Source organism: Gobius niger (assembly GCF_951799975.1).
Source record: "Gobius niger genome assembly, chromosome: 1".
NCBI lineage: Eukaryota > Metazoa > Chordata > Actinopteri > Gobiiformes > Gobiidae > Gobius > Gobius niger.
The window spans coordinates 38607559-38627528 of record NC_136852.1 but is presented as its reverse complement, the minus strand read 5'-3'; the positions used below and the strand labels follow the sequence as shown (position 1 = coordinate 38627528).

Sequence of the window (19970 nt, the reverse complement as noted above, 5' to 3'; positions counted from 1 at the left end):
AGGTTACGATGCTAATATTCTGTGTTTTTGATGTTATTGAATCTTTCTGAATTCTATAACTGCATGAATGAATGAACTCGTTATAAACCTGTCGCCCCCGGACACCCGGATGTTTACGTTTGTGAGGGAAGTTTCAACCACAAAAAGTGTTAGAGCTGAGCTGGGACTCTTTTAGATTCATTCCGATTAATTACTTACAAAATGTTTAATGCGATTAAACATATGAATCAAAATGAATCACACTTTGCAATTATTTAAAAAGATAATTCTCCAAAATGAATCAAACTGCTTTTGTCTTTACAGTGTTTGAAATGATCCCTCAGGCCTCACATCTCCACCAAAATACGTTCAAATGGAGGAAAATGTGAAGAAGAATCTAAAATATACCTCTGCCAAATAAATACAACCCCTTTATATAAATTATGCATAAATTAGATTCATGGCAATAAATTAATTACAATTAACTCCGGTTTCCCCTACCACTAAAAACATGTACAATAGGCCAGGATGAATGTGAGTGTGTTTGAGAGTGCACATGGGGGACGACGAGTGGAAATTAGCCCAAGGCTACAATCCGGTGTGGCTTGTTTACATGCATGAGACCCCCTCCGTCCCACCGGCCATGGGGCACAGAGCATTCAGCCGCTCTGCTCCCCAGCTCTGGAACTCTCTCCCCTCTGACCTCCGTACCACAGACTCTCTGCCACTCTTCAAATCCAAACTCAAAACTCACCTGTTCAGACAGTCCTACACCAGCTAGCTACACGCTCACCTTCTCAATCGTTTGTCCTCTGTTTTATTTTGTTGCTCTTGTTTTTAATGTTTTTAATGTGTCCATTGTACAGTGTCCTTGGGTGTTCTGAAAGGCGCTTTTAAATAAAATGTATTATTATTATTATTATGTATGTTCAATAACATGCACTGTCCCGACCAAATAAACCAATAAAATAAAAAAAAATACAAATACAAAGGCCATAATTAAGCACTACTCTGAATACGTTAAAACCAAGCAGTAGTTTGCTGTTGTTTGATGTCTAAGAGTCTGCTTTAACATTGGTTGTGTTTTTATAAATAAACCTGCAGTAGCCGGATGAAAATGTGCAAAGCAAATCTCTTTCCAGAGCCCAGCAGGACTGAAGGCCTTTGAGCAGGGGCGACTCTGAGCATACAGGGGCTGGGGCATTGTAGGGAACCCCTATAATATACATATGTTATGTTTAGTTCTATGGGAACCCCTGACTCAGAAACAATGAGCAAAAATATTTGTTATAGCCTATTTATCTTTTAGACTCCATGGAACAGCAGCTCCCCCGTTGGGCCGACTGTAGTGTGACTTGGACTTGACTTGAGGCACTTAGTGACGAACTCCCACCCCTGGTTCAGACCAGTTCAAACAGCATGACTTCATGTGATCCAGTAAAACTCAAACCCAGTTGTGTTTTTGCAGTGTGAATCAAGATGGCGGAAGCGGCAGTGACGGTGTCGAGAGCGGCCAGGAGGAGGCGCCGCTGGTGGCAGTTGAGGCGGCAGTGGAGCATGCTGGGGGTTTTCGAGATTACGGCGGACCACGAGTTTTTCCGCCTCACGACGTTCATCAAAGAAGGAGTGCGGGCGTCGGTGCAGAAAGGGTTAAACTCTGCTGCTCCGGACGCACTGACCACCACGCACTACCGAGCCACGGACACGCACACGCACAAGGCAAGAGCACATGCTACTTAGCCCCGTTAGCCCCTCTTTAGCCCCTCTTTAACCCCTCTTTAGTCCCTCTTTAGTCCCTCTTTAGTCCCCTCTTTAGCCCATATTTAGCCCCTCTTGAGTATCCTCTTCAGTCCCTCTTTAGCCCATCTATAGTCCCTCTTCATTCCCCTCTTTAGTTCCTCTTTAGCCCCTTTTTAGTCCCTCTTTAGTTCCTCTTTAGCCCCTCTTTAGTCCATCGTCAGTCCCCTCTTTAGTTCCTCTTTAGCCCCTTTTTAGTCCCTCTTTAGTTCCTCTTTAGCCCCTCTTTAGTCCATCGTCAGTCCCCTCTTTAGTTCCTCTTTAGCCCCTCTTTAGTCCCTCTTTAGATCCACTTTAGTCCCTCTTTAGTCCCTCTTCATTCCCCTCTTTAGTTCCTCTTTAGCCCCTTTTTAGTACCTCTTTAGCCCCTCTTTAGTCCATCGTCAGTCCCCTCTTTAGTTCCTCTTTAGCCCCTCTCCCTCTTTCGCCCCTCTTCAGCCCCTCTCTAGCCCCTCTTCAGTCCATCTTCAGTCCCCTCTTTAGTCCCTCTTTCGCCCCTCTCTAGCCCCTCCTTAGCCCCTCTTCAGTCTTCTTCAGTTTGTAGGATGGACCAAATGATCTGCATGTTTCAGTCCCAGTTTTGGTCTCATTAAGATCTTTCCCAGCGTTTTCCTGAAGGACTCACCCTGGTTCTGTGCTGCTGCAGGGCTTCTCTATGCAGACGCTGGCGGCTCCGGTGTTCCAGTTTCTGAGGCAGTCGCTGGACATCTCTGAAGAGCAGTTCATGAACACTCTCTGCTCAGAAGAAAACTACCTACAGTTCATCTCCAACTCCAAGAGCAAGGCCGACTTCTTCATCACGTGAGTCCCACTCTCAATATCTGAGAAATCAGCGTGTGAGGTCTGGAGCTGGTGCAAACTGGTGAAACTAACAAACAACCTGGATGAAACAATAAATACAGTAAATATACAGTATGTGCGGTAAGGTTTGCACCTATGACACATGTTCGACTCCAATATAAAGTCAACTAAACTGCAGCACGATATTAACAACAAAATAAATGAATTGACACCAGCATTATCCAGTATGCTGGAAATATATTGGAAATGTTCATGTGACGTCACAACATTCTAAAGAGCCCATAGTTTAAAACCGAGGTGGAGAGCAAATTAAAATTCTATATAGATGCCATCTCGTCATAGAAGGGGGCGTGGCCTCGCCAAGGGGAAAATAGAAACATTTTTTCAATCTTTTTAGTCATTTTATGGTGGAATATTAACTTATTTATCACATACAAATAAAGTCAAGTCTAAATCGGCTCCATGTGGATGTTTATTCACAGCAGATTGTTCAGTAGAAGCGATAAAAACGGCAGTCATAGCAAGCGCTAGCTAGCGTTAGCATGATGGTTGCTAACATGTATCATCATGTTAGCATTCTTCATATTTATGGGCTGTTGAACCACTTTGCTTTCATCATTCAGTGTTTGTTAAAGGAACGATACGTAGCTTAAAAATGTCAAAATTAAGTATTTTCCTCCCCCTACATGTTAAACAATGTCCTCATGAGTAGAATGAGCTCAGACCTGTTCACCACAACTGCCTCTAAAATCCTGCACTGTCACTCCGAAAGGTGTTGCTTCGGGTCTGAAGTGCCGTCATGCACGAGCTTAAAGGTCCTATATCCTGCTATTTTAGCCATTCCAAAGTTAAGTATAGGCATTTATATGATATATTGTACCTCTACCATTATGGAGCACTCATTTTTATGATAAATATAAGTGTTTTCTGGAGGTATTTTTCAAAACCGGAAGACACAACGCTTCGATTCAGTTAACTCCGCCCCCTCTCTCCGCACATACAACTGTAATATAAATAAACAGCAATAAGTGAAGTTACTTCACAATGCAGTTATAAGGAGTTGACATCTGCAACACAGCTTCATAAATGGCTAACACACAAGCTAATATGCTAACACACAAGCTAACCCGCGTTTGGACTGACTCACCGCTCTGGTCCATCGCTGTTTACATTATGGGACTCGCGTTGGTTATAAAAGTTAATCCACTTTGATTCTGGCGAGGGTTCACCAAACATCCATCAGAGACAGTCACAGAAAAACTATATTTTGGTGATAGTCGCCGAATCCCGGAGAAAAAAACAACTTCAAGTGGCCTCTTCTTTAGGAAGGTTGAATCATAGACTGTATAAACTCCTCGTCCTCGTAGCCAAACGCGCTTGTTTTTCTCCGTGACATTATCGTTAGGTAAGAATAAAGAACAGGTGTGTCCAGTTATAACGAGCTCCATCTTCACAGCTGCAGCGCAAACATGACTGATCTGTTCAGACGCTCAGGGATGTGTTTGTTTTGGCCACAGCTGACCTGGAAGCACCTCGGGCACATCCTTTTTATTTTTTTTATTTTTTTTTTCCTTTTCCTTTATTTCTTTCTTTCTTACAACAGAAATAATGACAAGGGTGTTTTACAAATTAAAATCAGGCCGTAAGCATAGAATTAAGACATTACATTACAGACGTCGAGCACTTCCGTTCCGCTGTGACGACACAACTGAACAGGTCAGTCGTTCACCAGGAGAGGGCGGAGCCTCAGAGAGCAGGATTCAGGAGGATTACTGAGAGCTGCGTGAATGAAGCCACAAACCACTCTGGGGGTGTTTTTGATAAGGAAATAGCATAACAACATGGCTAAAAGCTCCAAAAAGTCGATTTTGCATGATATAGGACCTTTCATATAGAAGGTGCAGTTACACATAAGACCTGTGGTGGCAGTTGTGAGTAGAAAATGGCCAACTCGCATCTAGCCCCTTTAAAGTAGTTTTGTATAATTAGAAAAAGTTCAGATTTTTCTCAAAATGGTTTTCCCCTTAACTGTTTTCAAACATGACCAGAGATGCCGTCTGTATCTATGGCGGTAACTATGGTAACTACTATGGTAACTGGCGACCTGCAGATTTTGTGTCTTAGTTTTTGGTAAATATCTCATTCATTACTGGGAGAATACACATGAAACAAAAACTGTCTCTAAGTTCATCTTCATCTCTGACAGCAAATATAAACCAATGTCCAATTATTTTCTCTGAAAGGCGTCCAAAAGTGAAGACGTGAACTCAACGGCTAAATTTCAACCTAAAATGTGTCTGCATCATATTGGCTCATCAGCTATGTGCTAACACGTGGACATAAAACACACAAGGTTAAATTAAACATTATAAACTAAACAATTATTTTCTTCCACACAATGGTGGGTAGTTAGGACACAGCGGATTAGCCGGTGCAAGCGCTTTTAAATGCTTACTATTTCATTTTCATTTATTTTTTAATCATAAATGAGTTGGATTTAATGGGAAGTGGGTGGACGACGGCTGAGCTCTTTTACATCAAATCATTGGCAAAAATCTGCAACGTTTTGCCCTCAGCTGACATTATTGGTGAAAGTCATCATTTAAAGTACGGATAAAAAAGATAAAATAAAAAAAACATTTAATGTGCGGCTGAACAGACACAGAAAGACGACACTTACAAGAGACTAGATGCAAGTTATTAATTTCATACTCACTACTGCCACCTCAGGTCACACGTGCAACTGCAGCTTCTATATTAAGCTCGTGCATGACGGCACTTCAGACCCGAGTAACATGTAGGGGGAGGAATAGATTTAATTTTAGCATTTTTAAACTCCGTATAGTCCCTTTAACTTTCTTTCCCTGATAAAAACACCTCAGTACATCATTCCTATATAAATTTACACTAAGAACTGGTAGTAACTAGCGTAATGATAACGGGACCATTGTACATGTATTGGGCTATGACTCAGCTGGGGGCCTGTTGTACATGTTTTGGCCTGTTGTTGCAGACATGACAAGAGGTTCTTCCTGAAGACGCAGAGTCGGCGTGAAGTGAAGTTTCTCTTGAACAAACTGCAGTCGTACGTTTCCCACCTGCACAAGTTCCCCCACTCCCTGCTGGTGCGCTTCCTGGGTACGATACTATTACTACTACTAATAATACTACTATTACTTCTACTACTGCTGCTACTACTACTGCTACTACAAGTACTATTCTGTTTGGATTTCCTCCCCCAGGCGTGTACCAGATCGTGATTCCAAATGAGATGAAGGTAATTGTGTTTTTCTCTGGTGGATTTTCTGACGTTTTGAATGATTTTGCAGAAATACTTCAGCATGATTTGACTGATGTCTTTACTTTTTCTACAGAAGTATTTCATCGTAATGCAGAGCGTGTTCTTTCCCGACGAGAGGATCGATGTCAGGTTGGACGCAGAACAAACTAGGAGCATTTCAACACTTTAACCTCTTAACTCCCGCCTGAGCCGAGAGGATCTTTTTCCTCACGTTATCAGAATGTTTTTGTCAATAATTTTTTTGTCGGGTATTTTTTTTTGGTCATTTTTTCTCACATTTTTGTCTTTCTTTTTTTTTTTTGGTTCAAATTATTATTTCTTTTGTCAAATTTTAATCACATTTTTGTACTTTTTTTTGGTCACATTTTGGTCAGTTTTTTTGTCATTTTTTGTCAAATTTTTGTCATTTTTTCGTCAATTTTTTTATGAAATTTTTGTCGTTTTTTTGTCACATTTTGTCACATTTTTGTCATTTTTTTGTCAAATTTTTATCACATTTTTGTTACATTTTTGCCACTTTTTCATCCATTTTTTGTCAATTTCTTGTGACATTTTTGTGACATTTTTGCCACTTTTTCATCCATTTTTGGTCACTTTTTTGTCACATTTCCATCATTGTTTTCGTCTCAGATTTGTGGACTGGGGTAAAGCCAAACTGGAGAAAATGTGCTCGGTCCAGGTGGGAGTTAAGGGGTTAAATCATTTTCACTGAAATTGTTGTTCAAACGAAGAGTGAGTAGGAAGAGGTTTGAGGTTCAGCAGATGTTAACTACCACCAGGGGGCGTCGGTCAGAAGAACGGTTTCATAAAACGGTCTCACTCCGTAAGCTCGGTTTATTTGGGTGACCATACGTCCCGAAAAAATTCAGGGCAGGGACGTATGTTTGGACCTTTTTATTGCATATATATTTCTGTGGTTTCTTTATCATTAACCTCTTAAGTCCCACCTGAACCGAGCACAATTTCTCCAGTTTGGCTTTGCCCAAATCTTGAAATCTTGAATCTTGAAGCTTCTTGAAAATAAGCGCCAAAATAGAAATGGAAACGAGATGTAAACAAACAAAAAAGTTACAAAAACGCCATAGAACACTTACAAGAAAGTGGCAAAAACTGGTAAAAAAAAAAAGCTGAAAAAAATTGTCAATAAAGCAGAAAAAAAATGTTAAAAAGCTGGGGAAAAAATGGTTGAAAAACATGAAAAAAAAAGTAGAAAAAAAGCAGAAAAAATGGTCAAAAATGCAGAAAAAAATGGTCAAAAAGGCAGAAAAAAATAGTCAAAAAAGCCGGAAAAATGGTCAAAAAAGCGACTAAAACCCAACAAAAACCTGGAAAAATGCAACAAAAATGTGACATAAATAGAGCGAAGAAAGTGTCACCGTGATAACGACGCAGTCTAGCTTACAGATGAGGCATTAAGGCCTATAGACTGAACTCTCCAGCCAAGAAGCTTTCAGATTTGGGGAAAGCTGAACATTATAACGGGAGTTAAGAGGTTAACTCATTTTAAGATGATGATTATTGGATGTGTATATGATCCCACAGAAAATTTGAGTTAGCATTTAGCTCAGAGGACACTTTTACAGATGTTAATTTGTATCTACAGTAAATTTCCCATTGCCTGTGCATTCATTAATGATTTCTTATGAACTAATGTGGTGGATGAGTTGGCAACAGCTGACAAAATCTGTTTGGTTCACAATTTTCGATGTTTGGTGGCTAAATGCCAATAGCTATAGGGAAAATATATTGAGCAGGCTAATGCTAACGGACTCTAAAAATTTTCCCAACAAAGATCTTAAATAAAACTCTACATAGGACATGCCCATAGTAATACAGCTCTGCTCAAACCTTTACCGGCTGATTTATTTCATTCTTTTGGCCATTTCTCAAAGAATATGAATGATACAAAAGTTTTAGTTTCGCTCATAGTTAGTGGTTGTGCGAAGCTAGTTATGGTCAAACAACTGAGTTTACTCTTTTTAAATTGTGTCTTTCATTTTCAAATCAATCTACCAAAAAAACCCTGATCCATAGTTTACATCAGTTCCTTAATACTGTGTTTTGCCCCCAGCTTGGAGTCTTTAGTGGTGGTTGTGGATGGGTTTGTCTCTGTGCTGTTTGGCATATTGTGAGCAGATTCTTTGTGGCATTTGCAAAGTTATTTTTTTTGGTGACTTGGCCATGCAGCACATTTTCCATCAATCGTCTCCTTATTGTGCATCTTGAAACAACCACATGAAACAATATTCCTGGCAGTTGACGCTGAAATTTCTGTTCAGCCCTCATTAGTGTACGAGATTTCTGAAACATTACTTACGAAAACCAGCCTGGTCCCTTTAATTGTACCTAACCCAGTGTTTTCACAGGAGCAATATCTAGCTGTAGAAAATGTACAAAAAAATAGGCACCAGGCTGTACAGTTGTTTAGAAAGTGTCTATAGTCCAATGCTATGCAATGTAAAACTAGCTTATCTGGAGGTTCTACAGCAATGGCGGCCCCGAGCTTCAAACACTTCAAATCATTTTCCGTCCAAATTTTGTGCTTCGCGTACACTCATTATCTCCAGCTTTACCTCAATCCAAAAGCTTCTGGAAAAAAGGTGTGAAAATAGCAACAAAACTGCGACGAAAACAAGGACGAAAATGTGAAAAAAGTGAGAAAACATTGACGAAAAAGTGACAAAAAATGGACAAAAATGGACAAAAATTTGACAAAAAAGTGAGAAAAATTTGACGAAAAATTGAGGAAAGAAATGGATGAAAAAGTGATAAGAATTTGACAAAAAAATGCGAATAATTTGACGAAAAAGTCACAAAAAAGTCACAAAATTTTGACAAAAATGAGACGACTGCCCAACAAAAAAAGTGATGAAAAAAAATCTGATGTGAGGAAAAAGATCCATTTATTTTTCTTGGTCTTTCAAATGAGGCGAAATCCTGGGTAAAGGTGAACTGGAGAAAATGCTCTCGGTTCAGGCGGGAGTTAAGAGGTTAATAAATAGGATTTATGCACAGAAAAAGTATTTTGGGGGTACATTTTGTCCCTCAGCGCCCCCTAACTAAAATATCTTCCCACGTCTCTGCGTACACTTGAACTAAAGTCATTAAGTTTCAAGTACAAAATGGTACTGGTGAAAAACACCTGGGAAGGAGCTGTGTGAAACTGTGTGTAGGCTCCCACCAGCCTCTCCCACCGCTGCAAACATGTACAATAAGCTCCTCTAAAACACACGCTGGTTGAGTCCGTGTGACGTACATCGGGGTGCATTCGTGACCTTTGACCTTGTGTTGTTGTCAGGTATGACATAAAAGGCTGTGAGGTGGGACGCTGGACAAACCCCGACACCAGGGGGCAGCAAGTCATCAAAGTCCTGAAAGACAACAACTTCCAGGGACAACGCATCAGCCTGGGTACGGCAGAGCGGTTATCCTCCTGTAGCAGAGTGGTTATCCTCCTGTAGCAGAGTGGTTATCCTCCTGTAGCAGAGTGGTTATCCTCCTGTAACAGAGTGTTTATCCTCCTGTAACAGAGTGGTTATCCTCCTGTAGCAGAGTGGTTATCCTCCTGTAACAGAGTGTTTATCCTCCTGTAACAGAGTGGTTATCCTCCTGTAGCAGAGTGGTTATCCTCCTGTAACAGAGTGGTTATCCTCCTGTAACAGAGTGGTTATCCTCCTGTAACAGAGTGCTTATCCTCCTGTAACAGAGTGCTTATCCTCCTGTAACAGAGTGCTTATCCTCCTGTAACAGAGTGCTTATCCTCCTGTAACAGAGTGCTTATCCTCCTGTAACAGAGTGCTTATCCTCCTGTAACAGAGTGGTTATCCTCCTGTAACAGAGTGGTTATCCTCCTGTAGCAGAGTGGTTATCCTCCTGTAGCAGAGTGGTTATCCTCCTGTAACAGAGTGGTTATCCTCCTGTAACAGAGTGGTTATCCTCCTGTAACAGAGTGGTTATCCTCCTGTAACAGAGTGGTTATCCTCCTGTAACAGAGTGGTTATCCTCCTGTAACAGAGTGGTTATCCTCCTGTAACAGAGTGGTTATCCTCCTGTAACAGAGTGGTTATCCTCCTGTAACAGAGTGGTTATCCTCCTGTAACAGAGTGGTTATCCTCCTGTAGCAGAGTGGTTATCCTCCTGTAACAGAGTGGTTATCCTCCTGTAGCAGAGTGGTTATCCTCCTGTAACAGAGTGGTTATCCTCCTGTAACAGAGTGGTTATCCTCCTGTAGCATAGTGGTTATCCTCCTGTAACAGAGCGGTTATCCTCCTGTAACAGAGTGGTTATCCTCCTGTAACAGAGTGGTTATCCTCCTGTAGCAGAGCGGTTATCCTCCTGTAGCAGAGTGGTTATCCTCCTGTAACAGAGCGGTTATCCTCCTGTAACAGAGTGGTTATCCTCCTGTAACAGAGTGGTTATCCTCCTGTTGCAGAGCGGTTATCCTCCTGTAGCAGAGTGGTTATCCTCCTGTAGCAGAGTGGTTATCCTCCTGTAGCAGAGTGGTTATCCTCCTGTAGCAGAGCGGTTATCCTCCTGTAACAGAGTGGTTATCCTCCTGTAACAGAGTGGTTATCCTCCTGTAACAGAGTGGTTATCCTCCTGTAACAGAGTGGTTATCCTCCTGTAGCAGAGCGGTTATCCTCCTGTAGCAGAGTGGTTATCCTCCTGTAACAGAGTGGTTATCCTCCTGTAACAGAGTGGTTATCCTCCTGTAACAGAGTGGTTATCCTCCTGTAACAGAGCGGTTATCCACCTGTAACAGAGCGGTTATCCTCCTGTAACAGAGTGGTTATCCTCCTGTAGCAGAGTGGTTATCCTCCTGTAACAGAGTGGTTATCCTCCTGTAGCAGAGTGGTTATCCTCCTGTAGCAGAGTGGTTATCCTCCTGTAGCAGAGCGGATATCCTCCTGTAGCAGAGTGGTTATCCTCCTGTAACAGAGTGGTTATCCTCCTGTAGCAGAGTGGTTATCCTCCTGTAACAGAGTGGTTATCCTCCTGTAACAGAGTGGTTATCCTCCTGTAGCAGAGTGGTTATCCTCCTGTAACAGAGTGGTTATCCTCCTGTAGCAGAGTGGTTATCCTCCTGTAACAGAGTGGTTATCCTCCTGTAGCAGAGTGGTTATCCTCCTGTAGCAGAGCGGTTATCCTCCTGTAGCAGAGCGGTTATCCTCCTGTAGCAGAGTGGTTATCCTCCTGTAACAGAGTGTTTATCCTCCTGTAACAGAGTGGTTATCCTCCTGTAGCAGAGTGGTTATCCTCCTGTAACAGAGTGTTTATCCTCCTGTAACAGAGTGGTTATCCTCCTGTAGCAGAGCGGTCATCCTCCTGTAACAGAGTGGTTATCCTCCTGTAACAGAGTGGTTATCCTCCTGTAAAAGAGTGGTTATCCTCCTGTAGCAGAGTGGTTATCCTCCTGTAACAGAGTGGTTATCCTCCTGTAACAGAGTGGTTATCCTCCTGTAGCAGAGTGGTTATCCTCCTGTAACAGAGTGGTTATCCTCCTGTAGCAGAGTGGTTATCCTCCTGTAACAGAGTGGTTATCCTCCTGTAACAGAGTGGTTATCCTCCTGTAACAGAGCGGTTATCCTCCTGTAACAGAGTGGTTATCCTCCTGTAACAGAGCGGTCATCCTCCTGTAACAGAGTGGTTATCCTCCTGTAACAGAGTGGTTATCCTCCTGTAGCAGAGTGGTTATCCTCCTGTAGCAGAGTGGTTATCCTCCTGTAGCAGAGTGGTTATCCTCCTGTAGCAGAGCGGTTATCCTCCTGTAACAGAGTGGTTATCCTCCTGTAACAGAGTGGTTATCCTCCTGTAACAGAGTGGTTATCCTCCTGTAACAGAGCGGTTATCCTCCTGTAGCAGAGTGGTTATCCTCCTGTAGCAGAGTGGTTATCCTCCTGTAACAGAGTGGTTATCCTCCTGTAACAGAGCGGTTATCCTCCTGTAGCAGAGCGGTTATCCTCCTGTAACAGAGCGGTTATCCTCCTGTAACAGAGTGGTTATCCTCCTGTAACAGAGTGGTTATCCTCCTGTAGCAGAGCGGTTATCCTCCTGTAGCAGAGTGGTTATCCTCCTGTAGCAGAGTGGTTATCCTCCTGTAGCAGAGTGGTTATCCTCCTGTAGCAGAGCGGTTATCCTCCTGTAACAGAGTGGTTATCCTCCTGTAACAGAGTGGTTATCCTCCTGTAACAGAGTGGTTATCCTCCTGTAACAGAGTGGTTATCCTCCTGTAGCAGAGCGGTTATCCTCCTGTAGCAGAGTGGTTATCCTCCTGTAACAGAGTGGTTATCCTCCTGTAACAGAGTGGTTATCCTCCTGTAACAGAGTGGTTATCCTCCTGTAACAGAGCGGTTATCCACCTGTAACAGAGCGGTTATCCTCCTGTAACAGAGTGGTTATCCTCCTGTAGCAGAGTGGTTATCCTCCTGTAACAGAGTGGTTATCCTCCTGTAGCAGAGTGGTTATCCTCCTGTAGCAGAGTGGTTATCCTCCTGTAGCAGAGCGGATATCCTCCTGTAGCAGAGTGGTTATCCTCCTGTAACAGAGTGGTTATCCTCCTGTAGCAGAGTGGTTATCCTCCTGTAACAGAGTGGTTATCCTCCTGTAACAGAGTGGTTATCCTCCTGTAGCAGAGTGGTTATCCTCCTGTAACAGAGTGGTTATCCTCCTGTAGCAGAGTGGTTATCCTCCTGTAACAGAGTGGTTATCCTCCTGTAGCAGAGTGGTTATCCTCCTGTAGCAGAGCGGTTATCCTCCTGTAGCAGAGCGGTTATCCTCCTGTAGCAGAGTGGTTATCCTCCTGTAACAGAGTGTTTATCCTCCTGTAACAGAGTGGTTATCCTCCTGTAGCAGAGTGGTTATCCTCCTGTAACAGAGTGTTTATCCTCCTGTAACAGAGTGGTTATCCTCCTGTAGCAGAGCGGTTATCCTCCTGTAACAGAGTGGTTATCCTCCTGTAACAGAGTGGTTATCCTCCTGTAAAAGAGTGGTTATCCTCCTGTAGCAGAGTGGTTATCCTCCTGTAACAGAGTGGTTATCCTCCTGTAACAGAGTGGTTATCCTCCTGTAGCAGAGTGGTTATCCTCCTGTAACAGAGTGGTTATCCTCCTGTAGCAGAGTGGTTATCCTCCTGTAACAGAGTGGTTATCCTCCTGTAACAGAGTGGTTATCCTCCTCTAACAGAGCGGTTATCCTCCTGTAACAGAGTGGTTATCCTCCTGTAACAGAGCGGTCATCCTCCTGTAACAGAGTGGTTATCCTCCTGTAACAGAGTGGTTATCCTCCTGTAGCAGAGTGGTTATCCTCCTGTAGCAGAGTGGTTATCCTCCTGTAGCAGAGTGGTTATCCTCCTGTAGCAGAGCGGTTATCCTCCTGTAACAGAGTGGTTATCCTCCTGTAACAGAGTGGTTATCCTCCTGTAACAGAGTGGTTATCCTCCTGTAACAGAGCGGTTATCCTCCTGTAGCAGAGTGGTTATCCTCCTGTAGCAGAGTGGTTATCCTCCTGTAACAGAGTGGTTATCCTCCTGTAACAGAGTGGTTATCCTCCTGTAACAGAGTGGTTATCCTCCTGTAACAGAGTGGTTATCCTCCTGTAACAGAGCGGTTATCCACCTGTAACAGAGTGGTTATCCTCCTGTAACAGAGTGGTTATCCTCCTGTAGCAGAGTGGTTATCCTCCTGTAACAGAGTGGTTATCCTCCTGTAGCAGAGTGGTTATCCTCCTGTAGCAGAGTGGTTATCCTCCTGTAGCAGAGCGGATATCCTCCTGTAGCAGAGTGGTTATCCTCCTGTAACAGAGTGGTTATCCTCCTGTAGCAGAGTGGTTATCCTCCTGTAACAGAGTGGTTATCCTCCTGTAACAGAGTGGTTATCCTCCTGTAGCAGAGTGGTTATCCTCCTGTAACAGAGTGGTTATCCTCCTGTAGCAGAGTGGTTATCCTCCTGTAACAGAGTGGTTATCCTCCTGTAACAGAGTGGTTATCCTCCTGTAGCATAGTGGTTATCCTCCTGTAACAGAGCGGTTATCCTCCTGTAACAGAGTGGTTATCCTCCTGTAACAGAGTGGTTATCCTCCTGTAGCAGAGCGGTTATCCTCCTGTAGCAGAGTGGTTATCCTCCTGTAGCAGAGTGGTTATCCTCCTGTAACAGAGTGTTTATCCTCCTGTAACAGAGTGGTTATCCTCCTGTAGCAGAGTGGTTATCCTCCTGTAACAGAGTGTTTATCCTCCTGTAACAGAGTGGTTATCCTCCTGTAGCAGAGTGGTTATCCTCCTGTAACAGAGTGGTTATCCTCCTGTAACAGAGTGGTTATCCTCCTGTAACAGAGTGGTTATCCTCCTGTAGCAGAGTGGTTATCCTCCTGTAGCAGAGTGGTTATCCTCCTGTAACAGAGTGGTTATCCTCCTGTAACAGAGTGGTTATCCTCCTGTAACAGAGTGCGTATCCTCCTGTAACAGAGTGGTTATCCTCCTGTAACAGAGTGGTTATCCTCCTGTAACAGAGTAGTTATCCTCCTGTAGCAGAGTGGTTATCCTCCTGTAGCAGAGTGGTTATCCTCCTGTAACAGAGTGGTTATCCTCCTGTAACAGAGTGGTTATCCTCCTGTAACAGAGTGGTTATCCTCCTGTAACAGAGTGGTTATCCTCCTGTAGCAGAGCGGTTATCCTCCTGTAGCAGAGCGGTTATCCTCCTGTAACAGAGTGGTTATCCTCCTGTAACAGAGTGGTTATCCTCCTGTAACAGAGCGGTTATCCTCCTGTAGCAGAGTGGTTATCCTCCTGTAGCAGAGTGGTTATCCTCCTGTAGCAGAGTGGTTATCCTCCTGTAGCAGAGCGGTTATCCTCCTGTAACAGAGCGGTTATCCTCCTGTAACAGAGCGGTTATCCTCCTGTAACAGAGCGGTTATCCTCCTGTAGCAGAGCGGTTATCCTCCTGTAACAGAGTGGTTATCCTCCTGTAACAGAGTGGTTATCCTCCTGTAACAGAGTGGTTATCCTCCTGTAACAGAGTGGTTATCCTCCTGTAACAGAGCGGTTATCCACCTGTAACAGAGTGGTTATCCTCCTGTAACAGAGTGGTTATCCTCCTGTAGCAGAGTGGTTATCCTCCTGTAACAGAGTGGTTATCCTCCTGTAGCAGAGTGGTTATCCTCCTGTAGCAGAGTGGTTATCCTCCTGTAGCAGAGCGGATATCCTCCTGTAGCAGAGTGGTTATCCTCCTGTAACAGAGTGGTTATCCTCCTGTAGCAGAGTGGTTATCCTCCTGTAACAGAGTGGTTATCCTCCTGTAGCAGAGTGGTTATCCTCCTGTAGCAGAGCGGTTATCCTCCTGTAGCAGAGTGGTTATCCTCCTGTAGCAGAGTGGTTATCCTCCTGTAACAGAGTGTTTATCCTCCTGTAACAGAGTGGTTATCCTCCTGTAGCAGAGTGGTTATCCTCCTGTAACAGAGTGTTTATCCTCCTGTAACAGAGTGGTTATCCTCCTGTAGCAGAGCGGTTATCCTCCTGTAACAGAGTGGTTATCCTCCTGTAACAGAGTGGTTATCCTCCTGTAGCAGAGTGGTTATCCTCCTGTAACAGAGTGGTTATCCTCCTGTAACAGAGTGGTTATCCTCCTGTAGCAGAGTGGTTATCCTCCTGTAACAGAGTGGTTATCCTCCTGTAACAGAGTGGTTATCCTCCTGTAGCAGAGTGGTTATCCTCCTGTAACAGAGTGGTTATCCTCCTGTAACAGAGTGGTTATCCTCCTGTAGCAGAGTGGTTATCCTCCTGTAACAGAGTGGTTATCCTCCTGTAACAGAGTGGTTATCCTCCTGTAACAGAGCGGTTATCCTCCTGTAACAGAGTGGTTATCCTCCTGTAGCAGAGTGGTGATCCTCCTGTAGCAGAGTGGTTATCCTCCTGTAACAGAGTGGTTATCCTCCTGTAACAGAGTGGTCATCCTCCTGTAACAGAGTGGTTATCCTCCTGTAACAGAGTGGTTATCCTCCTGTAGCAGAGTGGTGATCCTCCTGTAGCAGAGTGGTTATCCTCCTGTAACAGAGTGGTTATCCTCCTGTAACAGAGCGGTCATCCTCCTGTAACAGAGCGGTTATCCTCCTGTAACAGAGTGCTTATCCTCCTGTAACAGAGTGGTTATCCTCCTGTAGCAGAGTGGTTATCCTCCTGTAACAGAGTGGTTATCCTCCTGTAGCAGAGTGGTTATCCTCCTGTAACAGAGTGGTTATCCTCCTGTAACAGAGTGGTTATCCTCCTGTAGCAGAGTGGTTATCCTCCTGTAGCAGAGTGTTTATCCTCCTGTAACAGAGTGGTTATCCTCCTGTAACAGAGTGGTTATCCTCCTGTAGCAGAGTGGTTATCCTCCTGTAGCAGAGTGGTGATCCTCCTGTAACAGAGTGGTGATCCTCCTGTAACAGAGTGGTTATCCTCCTGTAACAGAGTGGTTATCCTCCTGTAACAGAGTGGTTATCCTCCTGTAACAGAGTGGTTATCCTCCTGTAGCAGAGTGGTTATCCTCCTGTAGCAGAGTGGTGATCCTCCTGTAACAGAGTGGTTATCCTCCTGTAACAGAGTGGTTATCCTCCTGTAGCAGAGTGGTGATCCTCCTGTAACAGAGTGGTTATCCTCCTGTAACAGAGTGGTTATCCTCCTGTAACAGAGTGGTTATCCACCTGTAACAGAGTGGTTATCCTCCTGTAGCAGAGTGGTTATCCTCCTGTAATATCACTCTTTATTGTATCAAGGTTGATATTGAGTGAACAGTATATATTTTCTTTTGTCTCTGTTTGCTGTTAGTCGACAGTGATTTGGGAGTTTGCCGTGTCCTCTCTACAGGGCGTGTTTTTGACCCGTGGTACCCTCTGTGCAGGCGCAGAGAAGGACTGGTTCCTGGAGCAGGTCCGGGCTGACGCCGAGTTCCTCCAGAGCCTGAATGTCCTGGACTACAGTCTGCTCCTCGCTCAGCAGCCGCTGCACCACGACGAGCTGGACAAGAAACACTCGTTGGCTAACCTGGTCCTGCGCGCCACCAAGTAAGTCCCGGACCAAAAGACTCTGACAGAGGAACGTTAAAGGAGCAGGCCACCGTTTTTACATACTGAGATATGTTCTTACCTTAGCTTTGACGAGTTCTTTAGGACCTGTCTGATCTTCCCCCGTGCCTTCAGTCACGTAAACACAGCGCAGACGGCGTTAGCATTTAGCCTCTCCCTCTCTCCTCTATAGCTCCAAAACAGGTCAAGATAGAAGCTACCAAGCTCTTCCACGTTTTCCCTATTTAAATATGGTTACGTGAAGTGTTCCACTACAAAGTATAATTACACAAAATTAAACAATGTGGATTTTCTAAGCGGATAAAAGGGGGAACTATATTGTAAGGCGTAATAATACCAGGAGTAGTTTGGCATCCGCGCAGTAAAGTGAAGACTACTGCGTGGATTTCGTTGGATTTATTCCTTTAAAGGAACAGGCCACCGTTTTTACATACTGAGATCTGTTCTTGCCTTAGCTTAGACGAGTTGATGCGTATCTGTCTGGTCTTCGTGCGTGAGCTCAGTCACGCAAATGTTGTCCTAGAAAAGGCATAGCTCCAAAATGGGGTGAAGTTAGAAGCTACCAAGCTGTTTCACGGTTCCCCTCGGGTAAATCCTAGCAACATTTGAGTGGCTGAGCGTACACATAAAAAGCAGACAGTTACGCATCAACTCGTCTAAGCTCAGGTAAGAGCATGTCTCAGTATGTTAAAACGGTGGCCTGTTCCTTTACGTCCGTCATTGTTTCAATTTACTCCAACCCTTGAGCAACGCTCCCCACCTATACACTATAGACCAGTGGTTCTCAACCTTTTGGAGCCGCGACCCCATGATGACAGTTAAAGGGGTTCGTGACCCCCTGCCCGGGTCACACCGTGAGAAATCGGAACATTAGCCTACATAATTCTTAAAAAAAACGAAGAAAGAAACAAATGGCTAAAATAAAACTCATCAAACTACAAACATACAGTATAATGGCACTCTGGTAAAATAGCACACACATGCAACAGTAAAATATTATAATATACGCTAAAAAAAGGATGTATGTTTTGTCTACATGCACTGCAAATAAGAGGTAGCTAAAAACAAGATAAAATACCAGCATTTCAAGATAAAAATACTTAAAACTAGTCAAATTATCTGTCCATGCAGCAAGTTAATTTTACTTAGTAAGAAATCTTAAAATAAGATATCAAAATCTTGAAACAAGCAGTACAAAATAAGCACTCCCAAGACTTATTTTAAGCTCAGAAAACTTATTTTTAGATTCAACTATAAGGAAAATATACTTGTTATGAGCATATCAACTTTTGTTTAAAGTTAACCTTACTTAAAAAAAAGTGGAAATTATCCTGAAACAAGTCAATATGTCTTAAAATTAACCAAAATTGATCCTAAAACTAGCTCTAAACACCTGAAACCAGTGCTTGTTTAAAGGACGTACATCTTACTGAAAATCAAAACCAGAAGAAGCAATATGAAAACATCAGCATTTATTTTTTCCTCAAAGTGTCACGTGGCAGTAATTTTAGAACAATTCAAACAAATTGATTCTTTATGGATCAAAATAAAAATACAATTTGTTACCAGAGAGTCAGGTCATAGGGGGGGCTTCAAGGAAAAAGGGTTGGGGACCACTGCTGTCTCCTATACTCATGGGAAATGAACTTCTTTAAGACTTTCAAACTTTTAGACTCTTGTCTTATCCTCCTACACACTCAGACTTTTCTGTAATACTAATGAATTAAATGTGCCTTTTGTCCTGAGACACTAAATAGAACAAAATATAGAATGCACATCGGGGCCAACCCTATGAAAATAATATATGGCAAAGTAGTTTTAGGTTTCTCCTGACTGACTGACTTTCTAAAATAAATCTAGTGCCAAACACTCATCCTTGAATTAAGTCCTTTTTTACGCTCCAAAAATCTCTAATCAAGATTTTCGACGTTGAAATAAACAATATCTTATTTTAACTCCTAAAAAAACTGATTTAAGATTTCTGAACTAAATAAGACAAATAATAAAGGTCTGTGCTAAAAATAAGACTATAATGCAAAGTCGATGGCTTAAAATAAGTGAATAAAAGTTAGTGAAACAATCTAGCATGACTAAAAATAAGATTTAAAATCTTGCCAAGTTGTTGGGAATTTGCAGCGTGATCTGGTGACCCCCCAAATTTGTCTTGCGACCCCCAGGTTGAGAACCACTTTAGACTATAACCTAAAAGCGCTATATGAGTTAGGTCCATTTACCATGACCAACATCTTGAAAAATAAAAAAGACAGTTTTATTGTAACAGACGATCGTCCCGTGTCGTCCCCGTCAGGTCCGTGGATTTGGACGAGGTCCCGGACTCGCCGCCCGACCACGCGGAGCCGCTGCTCTCGCGGGCCGCCTCCCTGCCCCAGAGCGACCCGGGCGCCCTCCCGCTGCAGGAGTTCGAGGCTCACCATCGCCGCCTGCTGCCCGCGTGCGAGAACGCGGTGCACGTGCTGGACGGGCCGCGGCAGCGCTACTTCGTGGGCATCATCGACGTGTTCACGGTGTACGGGCTGAAGAAGCGGCTGGAGCGTCTGTGGAAGACGCTGCGCTTCAGGGGGCGGGACTTCTCCACCGTCAGCCCCCGGAGATACGCCCCGCGCTTCTGCCGCTGGATCCGAGCCAGGACGGACTGAGCGGGGCCGCACCGGGCCGGGCAGGACTCACACTTGTCCAGCCGATCCGGGTTAACGCGGTTCCTTTTGTATCGTGTGTGAATGCAACCAAACGCAATGGAGAAGGTCACTCCTCAGAGCAGAATGTGCCATCAAAGACTTCTTCAAAAATGTAAAAGAATAGTCATACTAGAACTAGGGCTGGGCACCGCTATATTTTACCGACACCACTACCTGAACAATACTTTTTCCGATACTAATACTAAAATATTTGGCGTCTAGAACCAGAAAAAGAAAAAAAAAATAGGTAACACTTTACATTACGGGCCAGTAAGTCCTTGGTACTTACAGTTGTACTTACGGTGTTACTTACAGTGGCACTTATAACGGTACTTATGGTGGTA

General features: G+C 43.6%; 1 protein-coding gene across 1 annotated transcript; it reads left to right on the top strand.

Annotated features, from left to right (window-relative positions):
• Positions 1 to 1458: 1458 nt before the first annotated feature.
• On the top strand, positions 1459 to 19587 carry LOC306973814 (phosphatidylinositol 4-phosphate 5-kinase-like protein 1; the record flags this gene model as incomplete). Its single annotated transcript, XM_079570839.1, has 8 exons — positions 1459 to 1698; positions 2423 to 2577; positions 5591 to 5715; positions 5820 to 5854; positions 5952 to 6007; positions 9177 to 9289; positions 16747 to 16909; positions 19239 to 19587. The coding sequence occupies 8 exons, from the start codon at positions 1459 to 1461 to the stop codon at positions 19585 to 19587; spliced, it is 1236 nt and encodes a 411-aa protein (XP_079426965.1).
• Positions 19588 to 19970: the final 383 nt, after the last annotated feature.